This window comes from Colossoma macropomum, unplaced genomic scaffold, assembly GCF_904425465.1.
Source record: "Colossoma macropomum unplaced genomic scaffold, Colossoma_macropomum, whole genome shotgun sequence".
Lineage (NCBI taxonomy): Eukaryota > Metazoa > Chordata > Actinopteri > Characiformes > Serrasalmidae > Colossoma > Colossoma macropomum.
In genome coordinates, this window is record NW_023494795.1 from 1832789 (window position 1) to 1849816 (window position 17028).

Sequence of the window (17028 nt, forward strand, 5' to 3'; positions counted from 1 at the left end):
CCTGAGTCTCTCCGGCCTTTCCGGCCTGCTGAGGTTACAAACCAGCGCGTGAGGCTCACCTTTAAAACCGGCACTAAACTCGGGCGACAGAAACCGCAGAATACCGTCAACAGCAGGTCAGCCTCCATCAGGCGGCGCTCATCAGCACAGTGTGCAGTTTTGCGCAGCGTCTCGCCGCGGAGCGGTTTTTAGCGTAACTCATCAGAGAAATTAGCGGCGCCCATAAAGCGGCACGGCGGCTATGAGGTTCTGATCCTGACAGGCCGCGTCCTCAACCGCAGACCCCGCACCGGACAGCGTGCACTAATCTGTGCCGTCCCCACAGCTGCGCCCTGTACTGTGTAGAGTGGTCGTATGCGATTTGGGACGGAGCCACTGTAACGGTTGTTCATCATTTGGTGCTCTTCTCACAACATGTCCACATATTACTATTATTACTATTATCATTATTATTATTAGTAGTAATAATAATAATAATAATAATAATAATAATATCGTTATTATTATTATTATTATTACTATCATTATTATTATGGATATTTTTCACGGTTTAATTAGTAATTAGTAAATAGTAATTAGGTGCCTTAAATGTAGCCGTGGAGTCGCTAAAGTAAACAAGGCCTATAAATGATTTTTTTTTCCAATTTGAAGAAAAACAATAATATCGGGGTTTAAATGTCTGTGTTGTAGAAAAATCCCGGGGAAATGTTTGAGAGATGGATTAACGTCGCTTAACGCTCCGGTAAAGAGGCCGAACCTCAGGCCTGAACTCGACCCTTAACGCGTCCAGCATGCAGCCGCGTCTGAAGCTGCAGCTCGACTTTATCGCCACGTTTAAAGTTCATCTGTCCGTTTCAGTCCGCGGCCGCACCGGGGAGGAAAAACCAGGTCGCCGTTAAAGCTTCACACAGTCTGAGGCGCCGCAGCGGAAACATCTACTAAGGGAAACAGGAGGAAATATGAAATATGAAGACTCGCAGGAGCGTCAGCTGGTTTTTAATAAGCCAAAAAGCTGAAACCCAAACAGCAGCGCAGTCGAACCCGAGGAGGGACTGAAACCGCCCGATTTACACCACATAACTTCACTTTTTATTGTGATGCACGAATTTCATACTTTCTTCATTTAAACCTGACTAAACCGTGTATTAACGCGCATATGGCTGTAATAACCAGGATGAGAGAAATGAATGAGCTGCTGATGTTTGATGCACAGGGCCTTTAGCAGATCATGCGCAATGACACGCTGACGTCCACAAGAGGGCGCCGTTTGACGAGGCCGTTTGCCGCCTTACATTTGTTCCACGTTCAATATTTCAATTAAAGCTCGACAAATATTACATGTTTGCGGGAATTCTGGGGGGCGACTGTGAATCATTCAGCAATGAAAATGATAAAAACGATTTTATGTTCTAGTTTTATACATACAGTACTGTGCAAAAGTCTTAGGCAGCCAAGAAAATTATTCTCGGTTTTTGTCAGTAAAACACTAAAATATTAAATTCAATACAAATAAGAATAACTACAGTAAAATATATCATTTTAGTTTTTAGTTAAGTTATTAATGGTGGTGAACAGAAGAATACAGTCAGAGGAACACAGGTTTAGTTCCTGACGTCGCGCTTCGCTCCAGACGTTGGGCGGCTTTGTGCTCAGCTGAAGCAGGTTTTGGACAGTAACTGGAAATACTGCATTTCCTCAGAAAGAGATTTAGAAATGGTTCAGCTAAAACACTCACACACCACATTACAGCGTCTTGTTTATCTGTTTATTGGTATTTTTTGTGTTCTTAGTGTTTTTCAGACTAATAAAAGCTGACCGCCCAGATAAACAGCTCTATGTATCTTTGCACAGTTCTGCATTTCACAATTACACTGTTTTTCTTTTACCATTAGTCTTAAAATACTTCAGTACTCAAAAGCATTTCATGTTTGTTTTCAGCCACAAATTTGCTATTGTAAAATGTAATAATAACACTGAGAGTCTTGATGAAATACTAATCTTTTATTTGGTTATTTAATGTTAATATATAAATATACAAATGTGTATATAGATGTGCAAGAACCCAAATATTTTATAGGAGCTTTATATGACTGAGGCCTACTTTAGGCAGGTAAGTCAAAGGCTGCAGGTATACTGAAGTTACCATCAGAGATCAGTACACGTGTACATGCATTCACACATATATACTAAAATAAAACAAAAACAACGCCTTCATGACCTGCAGGAGTCGAAATGAACTGAGCAGATGAAAGAAATGGACCTTCAAAGAATTTAACAGGTAACAAAAGCAGAACGGATGAGGAGAAGAGGAGCATATTGTTTTTCGAAGCAGCAGAGTGTAAAGCAAATTAAACGTCTGAATGGAGCAGGTGGGGAGTGGGAGTGAAAGAGGAAAACAAAAGGAAGACAGAGAGAGAGAGAGAGAGAGAGAGAGAGAGAGAGAGAGAGGGAGAGAGAGAGAAAGAGAGAGAGAGAGGGCGAGAGAGAGGAAGTAGTTATCTTATTGGAAGGAGTAGCCGGCTGATGGAAGACCCCCGCACCACTGGGCGATAAACTTCAGGACGTCCTGACACTCTGGACTGTGAGTGGTCTGCAGGAGGAAATAAACAACGGTCAATCAACATCTCAGTAATGACAGCTGGTCTGGAACATCATAAGGGTCAATGAAATGTCAATCAGTACTAAAACAATAAAAAATCACCATCACACCACAAAATCAAGCCCTATAATGAGATTTAATTAGTTGATAAATTACATTTCCAACTCAATATTTGACCTGTAATGTTTTTCCTTTCATTCCGAATGTTTCATGCTGAAAATATACAACAAATAAATAAAACTGTACATGCACAAATTTTTGTGAATACTGTAAAAAATGGGCCTCAATTTTCATCAATTTTTAGCATTATTTACGCATCTGACTCATTTACTCCATTACAGAGGGTCAAACTTCAGTCCTGTGACCCCGGCGCTGCCCAGTTTCAACTATTCAGACCAGCACACTGATTCAGCTCACTGAGGGGTTTAGGGTTCGGTGTTTTGGTGCACAGAATACTTATTGTTGTTTTTGGATTGTTTTAAAAATATTTCTACATTTTTTTTTACATTTCCTACATTCCTACATTTCTACACAGCAGCTGTTCTTTACACTGCATAAAAATGTCACGAAGAACCAATAGAAATGCTCCAAAAACTGCTTAGAACAAAACCTCTTATATGAAAAGTAAAGAAAGTTTTTGTAAAGCCGCCATTTTGGAGATATAAATTCGTACTGCAATTCAAAATATTTATTACTGCTTATTTATAAAACAACATGTGCAACTTACTGTTTTATAACCTCACTAAATTAAACTTAAATCATGATGAGAAAATCCTGTAGCCTTTAAGACCCAGAAATACTAAACGATCCCACTATTATAGTCAGCGGCTTCATAAAAACAGTTTCAATGGGGGAAAGAATGAAAATACATCCACAAAATCAACGCATGGGTTTCAGAAAGTAAATCTATTACGAATAAAGAGCTGAAGCAGCTGAAGGACGACAAACGGCAGAATAAAAAAACAGCTGCTTCTCACCTTCGTCGCCATCAGGAATTTATTCCAGTCGTCCTTGTTGGCCGCCATGCCTGGTCTCTTAAAATCGATTTTACTGCGGAGGACAGGATAACCTGACCAGCAGAGAGAGAGAGAGACAGGGAGAGAGAGAGAGAGAGAGAAAGAGAGAGAGAGAGAGAAAGAGAGAGAGAGCGAGCAAGAGAGAGAAGGAGAGAGAGAGACAGACAGAGAGAGAGAGACAGAGAGAGAGACAGACAGAGAGAGAGCGAGAGAGAGACAGAGAGAGAGAGAGAGGCAGAGAGACACAGAGAGAGAGAGAGAGACAGAGAGACACAGAGAGAGAGAGAGAGACAGAGAGAAAGAGAAATTATTCCATTAAAAAGAGTCTGTGAACCAATTAGCAGCTCCCTTAAGACGTGCTGCTACACACACACTCACACACACACACACACACTCTCACACTCTCACACACACACTCACACACACACACACACACTCTCACACTCTCACACACACACACACACACACACACACACACACACACACACACTCACACACACACACTCTCACACACACACACACACACACACACACACTCACACACACTCTCACACACACACTCACACACTCACACACACACACACACACTCACACACACACACACACACACACACACTCACACACACTCTCACACACACACTCACACACTCACACACACACACACACACACACACACACACACACTCACACACACACACACACACACACACACACACACACACACGCACACACACTCTCACACACACACTCACACACACTCACACACACACACACACCTCTGGGTGTCTAAAAGGAAAGGAGAGAAATAAATGCTGTTTTAACCCTCTGCAATAGCAGCACATGCACACGGGGAACCCAGTAGGTTTCCTTACTTGTTAGTCTAATTTGGCTTTAATTGGCTTTGATTTGGACCCTGTGATGTAACTCGATTAAAACCTGTAGACTGCACAGCTACTGACATGGAGGAGGGGCTGACAGACTGAGGTGACGTCACCAAGGAAACACATTTTTGATCTTCGACAAACTAGAACTTTAGACTAAAGCTCTTCTGCTTTGAGTGACCCTGTGCCTTAATTATGTTTATTTTATTAAAGCAAATGATCAAACATTCCATTTGATCACTTTTTATCACGATCAAAACAATCATAACACTTTCATAACACCACTGAAACTGCCAAATATTTCGGTATTGACAACTTTAGCTAATTCTGAGCAGAACTCGAAAACGCAAGCCAGTACACGACCAGGAAACACAGCACAATATAAAACCACATAAAATCATAATATTATTTACTAAAACACAATAAAATTTACTTAATTGTAGAATAAAACTGTTTCAGTAGGGACAATTCTAATGTTCCACACTGATTTTCAGACTTGGGGACAAATTTACTTCAAAACAATGGGATCTAACTGCTCACCATGTAGCCAGGAGGGACAGGGATGCAGGGGTGTGGCTAAAATAAGCTCCACCTACAGACTAAAACTCATGTTTTGGTAGTGACATTAACAATGTGGAAGAGCATTTTTTGAATAGTTTTTTTTTTTATTTAAAAATAAATCTAAATATTTCAACTTCACTTTAAAAGAAATCAAAGATCTCTTTTTAAAACAACATAAAAAAATACATTTTCACAAGTTGAAATTTAGCAGTTTGGGAAAAACACCTCTCAATAGAAAGTACCTTCTAAATAGCTTATTACTTTCTCTATTAATGCTTTGGGTTGAAATATTTAATAACATAATCACTGTAAATATTTAAGGTCTCAATACTTCATTGTTATATTTATATTTACGTATTTTTACTGTGGGACTGAGATGTGAACTGATTCGGCAGAATGGTCCTTATATGGATTATAAGGACTGTATGGCGATGATGTTTTAAAATATAACACAAGAAACATGATCAGGTCATGGTCCATATCCGGCGCATCCCTAATGAGCAGTGATGACCACTGAGGTCACCACATCGCCCAGTGAAACGCCTGCCTTAGCCCACAGTGAGGAGCTGATGTTAATGCAGAACAGCCTCACCTGTGATGACGCAGGGCAGGGAGCGGATGCCGGTGTTGGCAGCCACCAACGAGGCCTCATAAGTGTCCCTCTCGTCTCTGGGCAAGACCTGCTCCACCCGCTGGTCCATGGATACGGTCAGAACCCAATCCCTGATCTCTTCTCTCTTCTCCACCTGACACACAGTCGCCACTTAATCAGCAAATCACACACACGGTTCTCTAAACCAGATATTCCATTATTTTCAATGGAGCAGCGACAAAACGTTCTGCCACCCTCACAGCGATGGCAGCGCACTGCAGCGGTCAGCAGAGCATTTGGTCAAGAGCTGAACTTTCACAGGTAATGCCACCGACAGCAGTGGCCGAAAAAAATGAATGTTGGATACTAGTTATTACATACACCGACTTCTTAGCAGCACAGGACCACAGCTGACCAGACCAGATTTGGGTGGTTCTCAGATCTCTCAGCACAGCTCTGACATGGTAGTGGAGTATTACTGCTGCTGGGGTTTTCAGATATTGTGTACAATTACTGGACACTTTATTAGACACCTTGTAGATGAACAGTTAGACCAGAATATTTTTCCGTGCAAAATTTGTGACAGTCACCCTTGATCTTCATCAGTGGTCAGTTTCAGACCATCAGAACACCGTTATCTGGATATTTTTTGGTTGACAGATTATTCACCAAAGTGTTTAGAAATCCAAGCAAGGCTAAAGGTCATCATAGTATGTAAAACACTTTAGCAGCTGGCATCATGTTTCATTTTACATGTTGTCTCATATTGTTCTTGTTTTGCTGTATGCATCACTAATGTTTTATTTAATTTATGAGTGTCTTTGTCCTTTCATACCCGCCCGGGAACTACAGTTGAGAATTAGCCGAACTGGTTAAACTAGCACATTTGGAGAAATGTTTATTAATGTGCAGCGGTCCTGTAAATTTACATTTGAATGAATTAAACTGAACTAAACTGTGTCTGATACACTCTTACCAGCACAACACACACTAACATTAGTTTAATTTCCCGTCAAAATGGCCCTCAAGTACAAGTCATTCATTTTATAACAATCAGGAAAAAAAACATAAAACATATTTAACAGAAAATTACACAGAATTCTCAACAACTAAATATTATTTATGTTGTTTTTGTATTTGGTGTGTCCAACTTTTAGCTTCATTACAGCTTCTACTCTTTTCAGGAGACTTTCTTTCAGTTTTTCAAAGAAATCTGCAGGAATAATTTTCTACACCTTAGAAGTTGGTTGTATTTTCTGTTTCTCATGATCCAAATAATCCCAAACACATTCAGTGATGTGGAGGTCTGGACTTCTTGATTTTTTTTTTTATTTTGTCTATTTCCTTTTTTCAGTAACAGCTTATTGACAGCTACACATCCTTTCAGTCTCAGAGTGTTGAGCTGTGTTCACAGTGAAGGATGAACAGAAATATCAGTGGATGTTTTCAGATCTGAAGAAAGAGTGGAGCTTGATTTTCTTCCAGATTAAAGCTTCAAATCCTCTCATTCTGAGAGAGTTTTGAGGGCCTACCAGGTTCTGCACGGTTGTTCAGAGTCCCATTTTCTCTATATCTTCAAATAATTTTTTGGAATTTGGAAAATTTGGTTCTTTCACTTATTTTCCTTTGACTTTTACCAGAGTAAAAAATAATGTACTTAAAGGTCATTTTGACTGGAAATTAAAAAAAAAATGAAAGTGTGGTTTTGTCATTTTAGAAAGGCTAAAGTCTTATAATGGCCAAAAATGCCATAATGTAGCATTTCTAAAAGAACCCAGACACCATATTACATTCGCTGAAAAGGCCAGTGTGCTGTGAAGGGCCTGTGAAAGGCCAGTTCTGTGAAGAGGTAGACCTGTTGGTGCCTGAAAGGCAGACAGCCATGTAAGGTATCATTTGAAGTTGAAGAGATAAAAATTTCAGTTAATGTTGTCGAGCTGTGGTAAATTCAGACAGCAGTCATATTCTGTGTGTTTCAATAGCATCAAATTTAACCATGTACTTTAGAGTCATAATTACACCACGCATGCTTTGAAGATTCCTGAGAACTGCACATCTTATTTAAATGTACATACTACATGATTTTAATCACAGTTTGTATCGACATTTTTCTACAAATTATATAAATATGGCTCCAGAATGCATAACAATATGTGCCCCGATCTGATTCACTAAATGTCCAAAACTATAATCTGGTTATGAAAGCACTGCCAATAGAACAGGACGCTCTGGAGCTCTGGAGCAGCCCAAGGTCACCATGTCCAATGCCATGTATCAGTTTGAGGGGTACAAAGCCGCCCAGCTTGAGCTGTGGAACAGTGGAACTGTGTTCCCTGGAGTGATGCAGGACTGTCCAATACCTTTTCGAAGAGCTGGAGTGATGTTTGCAATCCAGAACTAATCATCCAGCAACAGCACCTGATCTCACTAATGCTCCTGTAGCTGAATGCAGTCAGTCACTGCCTTATCAATACCTTTGATTTCATAAGAGACGCTGGATGAAAAGGTGTTTACAGACTGTTGGGCTTATGTTGACATATCGCACCACTAATTCAGAAGATTTTAGCACTTACAGAGACGTGGAGCTTAGACGGCAGCGGGACTTCAAAAGGAATGTCTGTGTCCTGAAAATCTGTGTGGTCTAAGGCATCCAGCGTCCCCTCATCAATACCCTGTGAAAACAAGCCAACACAGCACTGCCCAAACTGTTTCGGTCGATTTTTCATTTGAAAGGCAGTTTAAAGGTTTGAGATTAATAAAAACATAAAAAGACAAAAGTAAAGTTTAGCAGAAATAGTTGTGCTTCAGTTTTGTGTTTTCATGGTCTGGCTCAGTCAACGAGCTTCACAGTCTGACGTCTGAATGTAACTTACATCCGCCAAATCCAGGAAGCGGTTGAGGAAAATAAAGGCCATGTTCTCCCACCCAACAGCCTGTAAAGAAAAGACGGAGCAGATCAAAAACAGAATGTCTCCAGAGCAAAAACACTAATAATAAAAAACTAATGTTGCATCTCTTCATTTTCAGAACTGCAATCTACAAGTGCACAACATACCAGTGCTGATCTAGATTTATTCACCACTAAAACAGGAAAATAAAAGTACTTTATTGGTTTGATCCTGGGATTACAGTCCGCTGCAACCATCTAGGCTGGAACACCAATGCTACACTAATAAGAGTCCTTGGGAACGACTGCTAACATTTCATACATCTGAACTGAAACTGTGTCTGGATAACAGAGTCTACTAAATAAGGTCCTTACATAAAATAATTTAAATGTTTACAATAAACCTCATGTCTGATTTAGCTGTATCATGGCTATTTAAGATTAATCAATGCTCAACCTTTACAGTTTTAACTTTCTATTCACTGCACTTCACAAATAGATTGAGCTTGTTTCAAAATGTAAATACAATAAATAAATAAATAAATAAATAAATAAATAAATAAATATTGGTATTAGGCACAAAAAAGTGGAAATGATTGGTTATTGTTATTAGAATTAGAAATTCAGAGCATGTAGCTGCTAAAATCAAATCACTCACAAATGATCACATGAACAGCTAAAAGTGAGAGTAAGTACTCATAGCTGGAGTACTGGGGGGCCTACTGGGGGCTCACCTTGGCAGCCATGCCTGCCTCATAAAAAGCCTTGTCTGCTGGAATGAACTCTGTGTGCCTGAGCAGCGAAATGGACAGCTTGGCCGCCAAAGTACTCTGGACAGGAACAAGAGACAAATGAGAAACTTTACACCATTTATGCACAGTTTTCTGACCACTGAGGCTCCTCAAAAGGACATAAAGTAAGATCCACACAGCTAAGATTACAGGACACAACATACTAAAGGCCAATATTTCATTTAATAATGCAATATTCAATTACAAGAATCTCTAGTTGTGTTTTATAGCAGCTTTGTAATGCTAACAGAAGCTCACTGCTGATCCTTTTTGTACTCTGTATAATCTTATTCATATGAAAATGAAGTGTTACTATGGAGCAATATTCATAAAAAAGACACTCACCAGTTGGTCGATGCCCTTGGCTGCTGAGCGGGTAGCGTAATAGTGAGATATCACTAGCATCTGCTCAAAGTCCTCGTGGGCTGGAGAGTTGGCTTCTGAGGACTTTGTCAGGTTCTCACACTGCTCAAGAGAAAACGAGAGTCAGTCACACTCTGACCTTCGATCCAACATAGGGCTGAAAGATTAATCGCTTTTATATCAAACTCAAAATTTGAAAGAGCTGCAGTTATAAATACTCTATTAATAATTTTGCCTTAACAGGGGACGCTTATCCTAATTACACAAAGCTGCTGAACTGCCTGTAGATGAGTTACACCAATCAGAAGCAACCAAACACAGACATGTTGGGACATCACAACCACGACTAACTAGTCTGGTGTATCATGTTCAGTGTTGAAGCCTCAAGCCAGAGAAAGTGGATATGCTGGTCATCTTGGCCAAAAGAACAGATCTGGGCCTTAATTTATAAAAAATAATCACAATTTAAATTATTAATACCAATTATTTACCAACTATAATTGGTCAGAAAAATCACAATGACAAATTTTCCATTAACCAATATAAAAACAATAGTTCACAATAATGAATCTCTCACTTTGACCAATGCTATAACCCACCAGCAAGTGCAGAACATCTCTCAGGTCGGCCCACATCCGATAGGCCTCGGCGCTGTCCCTGTCGCGCAGACTCATCAGCTCTAGGAACAAGCGCTTGTAGATGTTGAAGTTCTGTAAGGAAGAAGCAGATAAAACTGTAGAGAACTGTGGGCTGGAGAGTTCTACAGACGTGCTCCCCCAGGTTTAGAGAGCTCTAATAATTTTAAATTAAAAGAATAATTCATTCAAAAATGTAAACACTACTAATAATAAATAAAAGATGAATAAAAGACAGTTGGGCCAGGTAACATGACACAAATGGGCTCAGATCACCTGGAGTTTTTTAAAGAATTTGACTAACTGGTCAATGAAAGTCCAGAAGATATCAATAATTAAAGCAGATGAAACACCAACAATAAATAAGCCTTACAAATATACACACTTCATTAAGTCCACCTCCTTGTATCTTGACTCACTGTCCATCTTATCAGCTCCACTGACCATATAGTTTCACTCTGTAGTTCTACAGTTACAGACTGTAGTCCGTCCGTTTCTCTGCATACGCTGATACCCTGTTTTTCAGTGGTCAGGACCCCCACAGGACCCTCACAGAGCAGGTACTATTTGGGTGGTGGATCATTCTCAGCACTGCAGTAACACTGACGTGGTGGTGGTGTGTTAGTGTGTGTTGTGCTGGTCTGAGTGGATCAGACACAGCAGTGCTGCTGGAGTTTTAAACACCTCAGTGTCACTGCTGGACTGAGAATAGTCCACCAACCAAAAATATCCAGCCAACAGCGTCCTGTGGGCAGTGTCCTGTGACCACTGATGAAGGACTAGAGGATGACCAACGCAAACTGTGCAGCAGCAGATGAGCTATCGTCTCTGACTTTACATCTACAAGGTGGACTGACAAGGTAGGAGTGTCTAATAGAGTGGACAGTGAGGGGACACAGTGTTTAAAAACTAATATCTAATGCGTGTACAATCCCGTTTCCAAAAAAGAGGGACGCTGTGCAAATGTTGTTTTACATCGTCTTGCTGAAATAATCAAGGCCTTCCCTGAAAAAGACGTCATCTGGATGGCAGCATATGTTGCTCCAGAACATGTATATATCGTTCAGCATTAATGGTGCCTTCACAGATGTGTGAACTCACCCGTGCCATGTGCACTAATGCCCCCCTGCACCATCATAAATACTGGCTTTTGAACTGTGCACTGATAACAAGCCAGATGGTCCCTTTGCTCTTGTGCCTGAAGGACGTGGCGTCCATAGATTCCAAAAAGCATTTCAAATTTTAGTTATTTGGACACTTTTCCACTTCACCTCAGTCCATCGTAAATAAGCTCGGGCCCAGAGAAGGTGGCAGCGTCTCTGGGTCCTGCTTATATATGGGTATTTCTTTGCATGGTATAGTTTTTACTGGCATGTGTGGATGCAGTGGCGAACCGTTTTCACAGACAGTGGTTTTCTGAAGTGTTTCTGAGCCCATGCAGTGATTTCCACTACAGAATCGTGTCTGTTTTTAATGCAGTGCTGTCTGAGGGCCCAAAGATCACGGCCATCTGAAATTTTGCGTTTCGGCCTTTGTCTTTTGCATACAGAGATTTCTCCAGATTCTCTGAATCTTTTAATGATATTATGTACCGTAAATGATGAAATATAAGTTATTCTTGAACTGTTGCACTATTTGATGGTGCAGTCTTTCACAGAGTGGTGAACCCCTCCTCATCTTTACGTCTGAAAGACTCCGCCTCTCTGAGATGCTCTTTTATACCCATTTTTTTTTCCCTATAAAATATAGGGTTTAAATGATTTGTACATAAAATTTGTACATTGTATTCTGTTTTTATTCAAATTTGGCACAGCATAGATATAAGGTGGTGTACTTAATTAAGTGGCTGGTCTGTGTATATCAGCATTAGTGAGTTTACTAGGGCTGGGCAAAAGGACAGTAAATAATGGTATCAGGATAAACTATGTCACGACGTTATACAGTATGCTTTCCTGAACATATTGTGTATATCATCAGTACCTGCAGGACACTGACCAACTGCATGTTTCATTATAAGGACAGCAAATTAGTCCCATTTAACTGGATTGAGAGCAACACATTATGTCAAATATTAAATAAAAATAATTGTGTTTACAGTTTTTGCTGGTATTTTTAAAAATTTAGCACTACTGGTTCTTTTTTCTCTGTTCCAAATGATCAGATGTCTGAATAAATAAATATTATGACATATCATGTATTGAGAAGTATCACAATATTGTATTTTTGCTGTTCACCTCTACACAAAACTACACCAAACACCTCAATGTTATCTGGTTAGCACTGTGGGTACCAGCTAATCGCTAATATCCTGGCCCGTGTGTACCTGTGGGTTTGCTGGCGCTCCATGCTGGGCATACAAGCTGAGCACTTTCTCTGCTTCGCCCTCTTTGATCAGGTGAGTGGCGTACAGAGCGATGTATTTATGCAGGACCTTAAAATTCTGTTCAGTGAAAGGGAAGAGAAACGACAACATGACATTGCAGATAACTGATCGCAGATAACTTATGAAGAAGTGACTATAAATAGATTATAACAGTATTTATCATTCGATAACTTGTCCCAGAAAAGAAAAAAAATGGGGTACTGATTAAAATACCTTCTGCTGTTCAGCTTATAATATTTGAATCTATGTTAGTAATTGTTAAAAATTAACAGCAATTATCAATATAACAAGTGATTACAAGAACACTGAATTTCCAGATTAAACAAGTATCCTGTCTTTCCTTTGCAACTGCATGAATTAAACAAATTCATTTTATTTTTTTGGAAACCCTTGACGAGACCTGCCAAATTGACATGAAATACTCTGAGGTAAAAATGGAGAATCATCACTCAAAGTACATTTTGAGTCATAGTCTAGAACACATCATAGGTTGAACACAGTGGTCAGAAGTCTAAAAGTACCTGTTTGGATGCAGTATCGATGCACTTCTCCCACTGACCCCTCTCCACATACATGTCTAAAGCAGCCATGACGTCCACGCCAACCAGCTATCAACAGAAACAACTCAGTTAAAACTCTTTCTGGCTTCAGGTCATGAATGTTCTGTAGGCAGAGCAAAGTAACTGTAATAAACTGTAATAACACCTCCTCTAGAGAAAGAAGCCCACAGCTAATGTCAATATAGAGAAGAGCCTTTTCGTTAACCAGGCCAGGGCTTGGGATGAACGCACCATTCGCACCGAATTTCTATGTGGAAACATTTTCAATAGAGCAACAAGCTCTACCTGAAGTTATCCTGCAAGGGTTTCTGGGATATAAAAGCCAAACGGGAAAACCCAGCATATAAAGCAGCTTGGGGTAAATCACAGCCTGCGCCGTTCACGGATGGGACTCCAGAGGTTTGCACTGCAAGGTTTGTGAGATATTTTTGGAAGATTTCTTTAAATTAGATGTTTCATTTTGTTTTTAACATACATTCAATTTGACTAGCATACAGTATTATGGATGTATTTATGAATATGAATTCTGTTTGTTAATAAGCAGAAGAGAACTAGAGAAGCCTAATGATTTCTGGGAACTGAACAGTGAATGTTTTTATTCTTTTCTATAATATTATTTAATTATAGAAACTTGCGTGTATTCAAACTCTGCATGTATTACACTGCTACACTTGTTTCATGTAAAGTGTCGGATGTAAACAAAGGGTTAAACTCTTCTAACTCCCGGGGGAAAATCAGCCAATCAGGAACTGTATTTCATTGTAGGATCTAGGTATATATAGCTAAGCGAGCTCCCCCCTGGTTCTGACTCAAAGAGTTGTAAAGATTATGCTGATGGTGGAGCTGATGTGTGACCTTAACCATCAGCATAATTACAAAACGGCAGAGGCATCAATCACGTTTTGGTTTCCAATGGGGGAACAATCCTGTGAGAAAAACATCACTCTAACACTCGTGGAAGTTCTAGATACGTCACTGACTGTGAGTGCGTGTGACAGCCTCATCACTGGGCTGCTAGAAATAAAAAACAGCAGCAGCAGCAGCAGCAGCAGCAGCGCTACCAGCCTCTCTACTGAAAGAGCCACGTGAACCTGCTACAAGCTAAACTATATGCTAATATGTCTGTCACAAGCTCGAATGTCTTTTAGAAGCTTCTAATGTCTGTGTTTAATCAGGAAAGGCCACAAAATGCTAATTTTAATGTGAACTGCTTAACACTAACATGGGATCCCTGTGGGATTATAGTAGTTGGTTAGCACAGCTCACATTAGCGCTAACAGACTACTACGATCCCATAGGGATCCCCTGTAGATTTTTCAGTTCAGCGTTTTTGTAAGCTGACGTTTTTGCGACCCTCATTCAAATTATGGCCTCTGTGCTTTATTATTACAGCATCAGCATTATTACACCTTATTATTACACATTATACAACAGTTAGTTCTGGCCAGGCGAGCTGATTGGTTGAGCAGCGTTCTAACTGTGCTGTTATTTCACCATAACATCACAGGTTTTTAACAAACACTGTATCACTCCACTCAGATGCCGTTGCTAAGCAACCACTTTGACAGCTGTAGGAGACGCTCAAGACATTTGAACGTTTTTACTTCTTACTTTGCCACAAACAGAAAATGGACACTTTTAAGATCACATTTGACCGACAGCCGATTTGGTCAGACTCTGAAGATGAGACGACACTAAATTCCCAAACTGTCAGTTGGTCTGTGTGGAGCTGGAGAATGAACTGCCTGTGCAGCGAGTGGGCGGAGCTCGTTACTCTGACGTAGCAACAAGCTGCTCGTTAAGGAACTATAATTTGGTGAAGGAACTGCGAACATTAAAACATATTAAACGCCGCGTTCACGGCCCAGTTTATTAATTTATTACTGTATTTATTTAACTGTTGTATTAAAGCAGTAGAACACTCGAGGAGTGTGTTATCGCCAATAACATCACGGCTGTGATGATCTACGGCCACCAAATCACAGTGATGTTATTTCATGATAACACACTCCCTCTGTGTTCTACTGCTGAAATATGACACCATGCTTTACTTGAAGCTTGTGACAGACATATTAGCACAGTTTACCTTGTAGGAGGTTCACATGACTCCTTCAGTAGAGAAGCTGGTAGCAATGTTGCTGCTGCTGCTGTTGTTTATTTCTAATAACTCAGTGATAAGGCTGTCACACATACTCACTTGTTCCCCCTACTGGAAACCAAAACGTTATTGTTTAAACCCTTAGGTGGCTTTGTTTTACGTCTTGACCAAGTTTTGACATTTACAGCCTAAATGAAGGGTCTGGCGTAAAAGGCAGAGTCATGATTGATGAGAGTACTTGATTATACGCTTAGCAGAATCTCTACATACTCGATATAAAATGATAACAGAGATAACACAAAACCCATCTGCTGCCTGAGAGTAAATAACTGCCTGTGTTATAATGCTGACGCTGTAATAATAAAGCAGAGATGCCATAATTTGAATGAGGGCATATTTTCCCATTATTTGAATGAGGGATGTTTGAAAATTCTCATTTTAACAGTTTCCCTTTTACCCCAAACGTAGTCTATCAGCCAGGATATGTTTGTTTCTGGAGGTACAAGGCGAGCATAGATAAAGAGTAACTGGAGTTTATGTCACCAAAATCTTTTTATTCTATTATAATTATGTTATTACAGCCTTAATATAGATTTACGTGATGAACTGTTCATGTCCATGTATGTTGTGAGTTGCCTGCAATATTATTTCTTTGCAACTTGACCATTACAGAGCAATCAGAAAACAATCAAGGTTGCATGCAACACATTTGATACTAATCCAACTTTCACTCCACGCAAATCAGACAGATCAGCAGCTCGTTTTATTTGATATACCATATCATACTTACTAATATCACTCGTAATATGTAATCCACATCTTTACATACATGTTTTTATCATCTTCCTTTTTTCAGCTGTTGTTGTCATTCTTTTTTCTATATCATTATATCTGTCGTTATCTATTTGCGGTGTATAATTGTGTTTTAATGTCTTCAGAATAAAGGCAAAGAGCTGAGCTGAGCAGAGCAGCCAGAAACTCTCAGATGGTAAACTTCTTGTGACATTTGCAGTTTCTGTTCTTTCTTACTAGATTAATTACAGTTTCATGGCAACCTTAGAGATGACATCATCCTACAGCCCCAAATTTTACTGAACTCTGCTTTATTAAGTTATTATGTTCTTTTATTTGACAATAATTAAGACTCAACTCTTACGCTATCTCTGTTTTTTTTCACGTCCACTTCAGTATAAGGAAAGACTTACAATGTCCCCTCAATCTGGCTCAACCATTTACTGCAGCTATTTCCACACAGTTAGCTGAATAAGAGGACTTTGTTACAGACACAGACCTGGACGCCCAACACCAGCTTTTCTTTTCTGATACCGATACGGACAACTTGAGTACCAGCTGATCCCTATACTGATCCAATGTTTTTCTTCAGAAACGTCTAAGCTGTAATATGAGCCATTGTTATTTGAAGTACTTCACTTGGTGAGCATATAAAAGTAGGCTAACATGATCAAACTACTCGAACACTCCACTGCTCCACAGGACGAAACACACAGCTAACATCACATCCCACAGTGTGACCCAGTACAGGATTGGATCAGATTCATTCTCTTTTACCTCCGATATCCGATCCAGCATTTGCTGCTGATATTGGCCTGATACGGATACTTCAGTGTTATTCCTAATTAGCTTCATAGATCCAGCACAACA

General features: G+C 39.8%; 1 protein-coding gene across 1 annotated transcript in view; it reads right to left on the reverse strand.

Moving 5' to 3' along the window:
- Positions 1-1986: 1986 nt before the first annotated feature.
- ift172 (intraflagellar transport 172) overlaps positions 1987-17028 on the reverse strand; it is a 73110-nt gene continuing 58068 nt past the window's right edge. The window contains exons 39-48 of the mRNA XM_036581168.1: positions 13230-13316; positions 12649-12765; positions 10290-10400; positions 9673-9792; positions 9271-9366; positions 8523-8582; positions 8223-8321; positions 5650-5803; positions 3577-3668; positions 1987-2590 (exon numbers count right to left, since the gene is read on the reverse strand). Of these exons, the coding sequence (XP_036437061.1) occupies positions 2501-2590; positions 3577-3668; positions 5650-5803; positions 8223-8321; positions 8523-8582; positions 9271-9366; positions 9673-9792; positions 10290-10400; positions 12649-12765; positions 13230-13316 (1026 nt within the window). The 3' untranslated portion in view covers positions 1987-2500. The remainder of the gene's footprint in view (positions 2591-3576; positions 3669-5649; positions 5804-8222; positions 8322-8522; positions 8583-9270; positions 9367-9672; positions 9793-10289; positions 10401-12648; positions 12766-13229; positions 13317-17028) is intronic.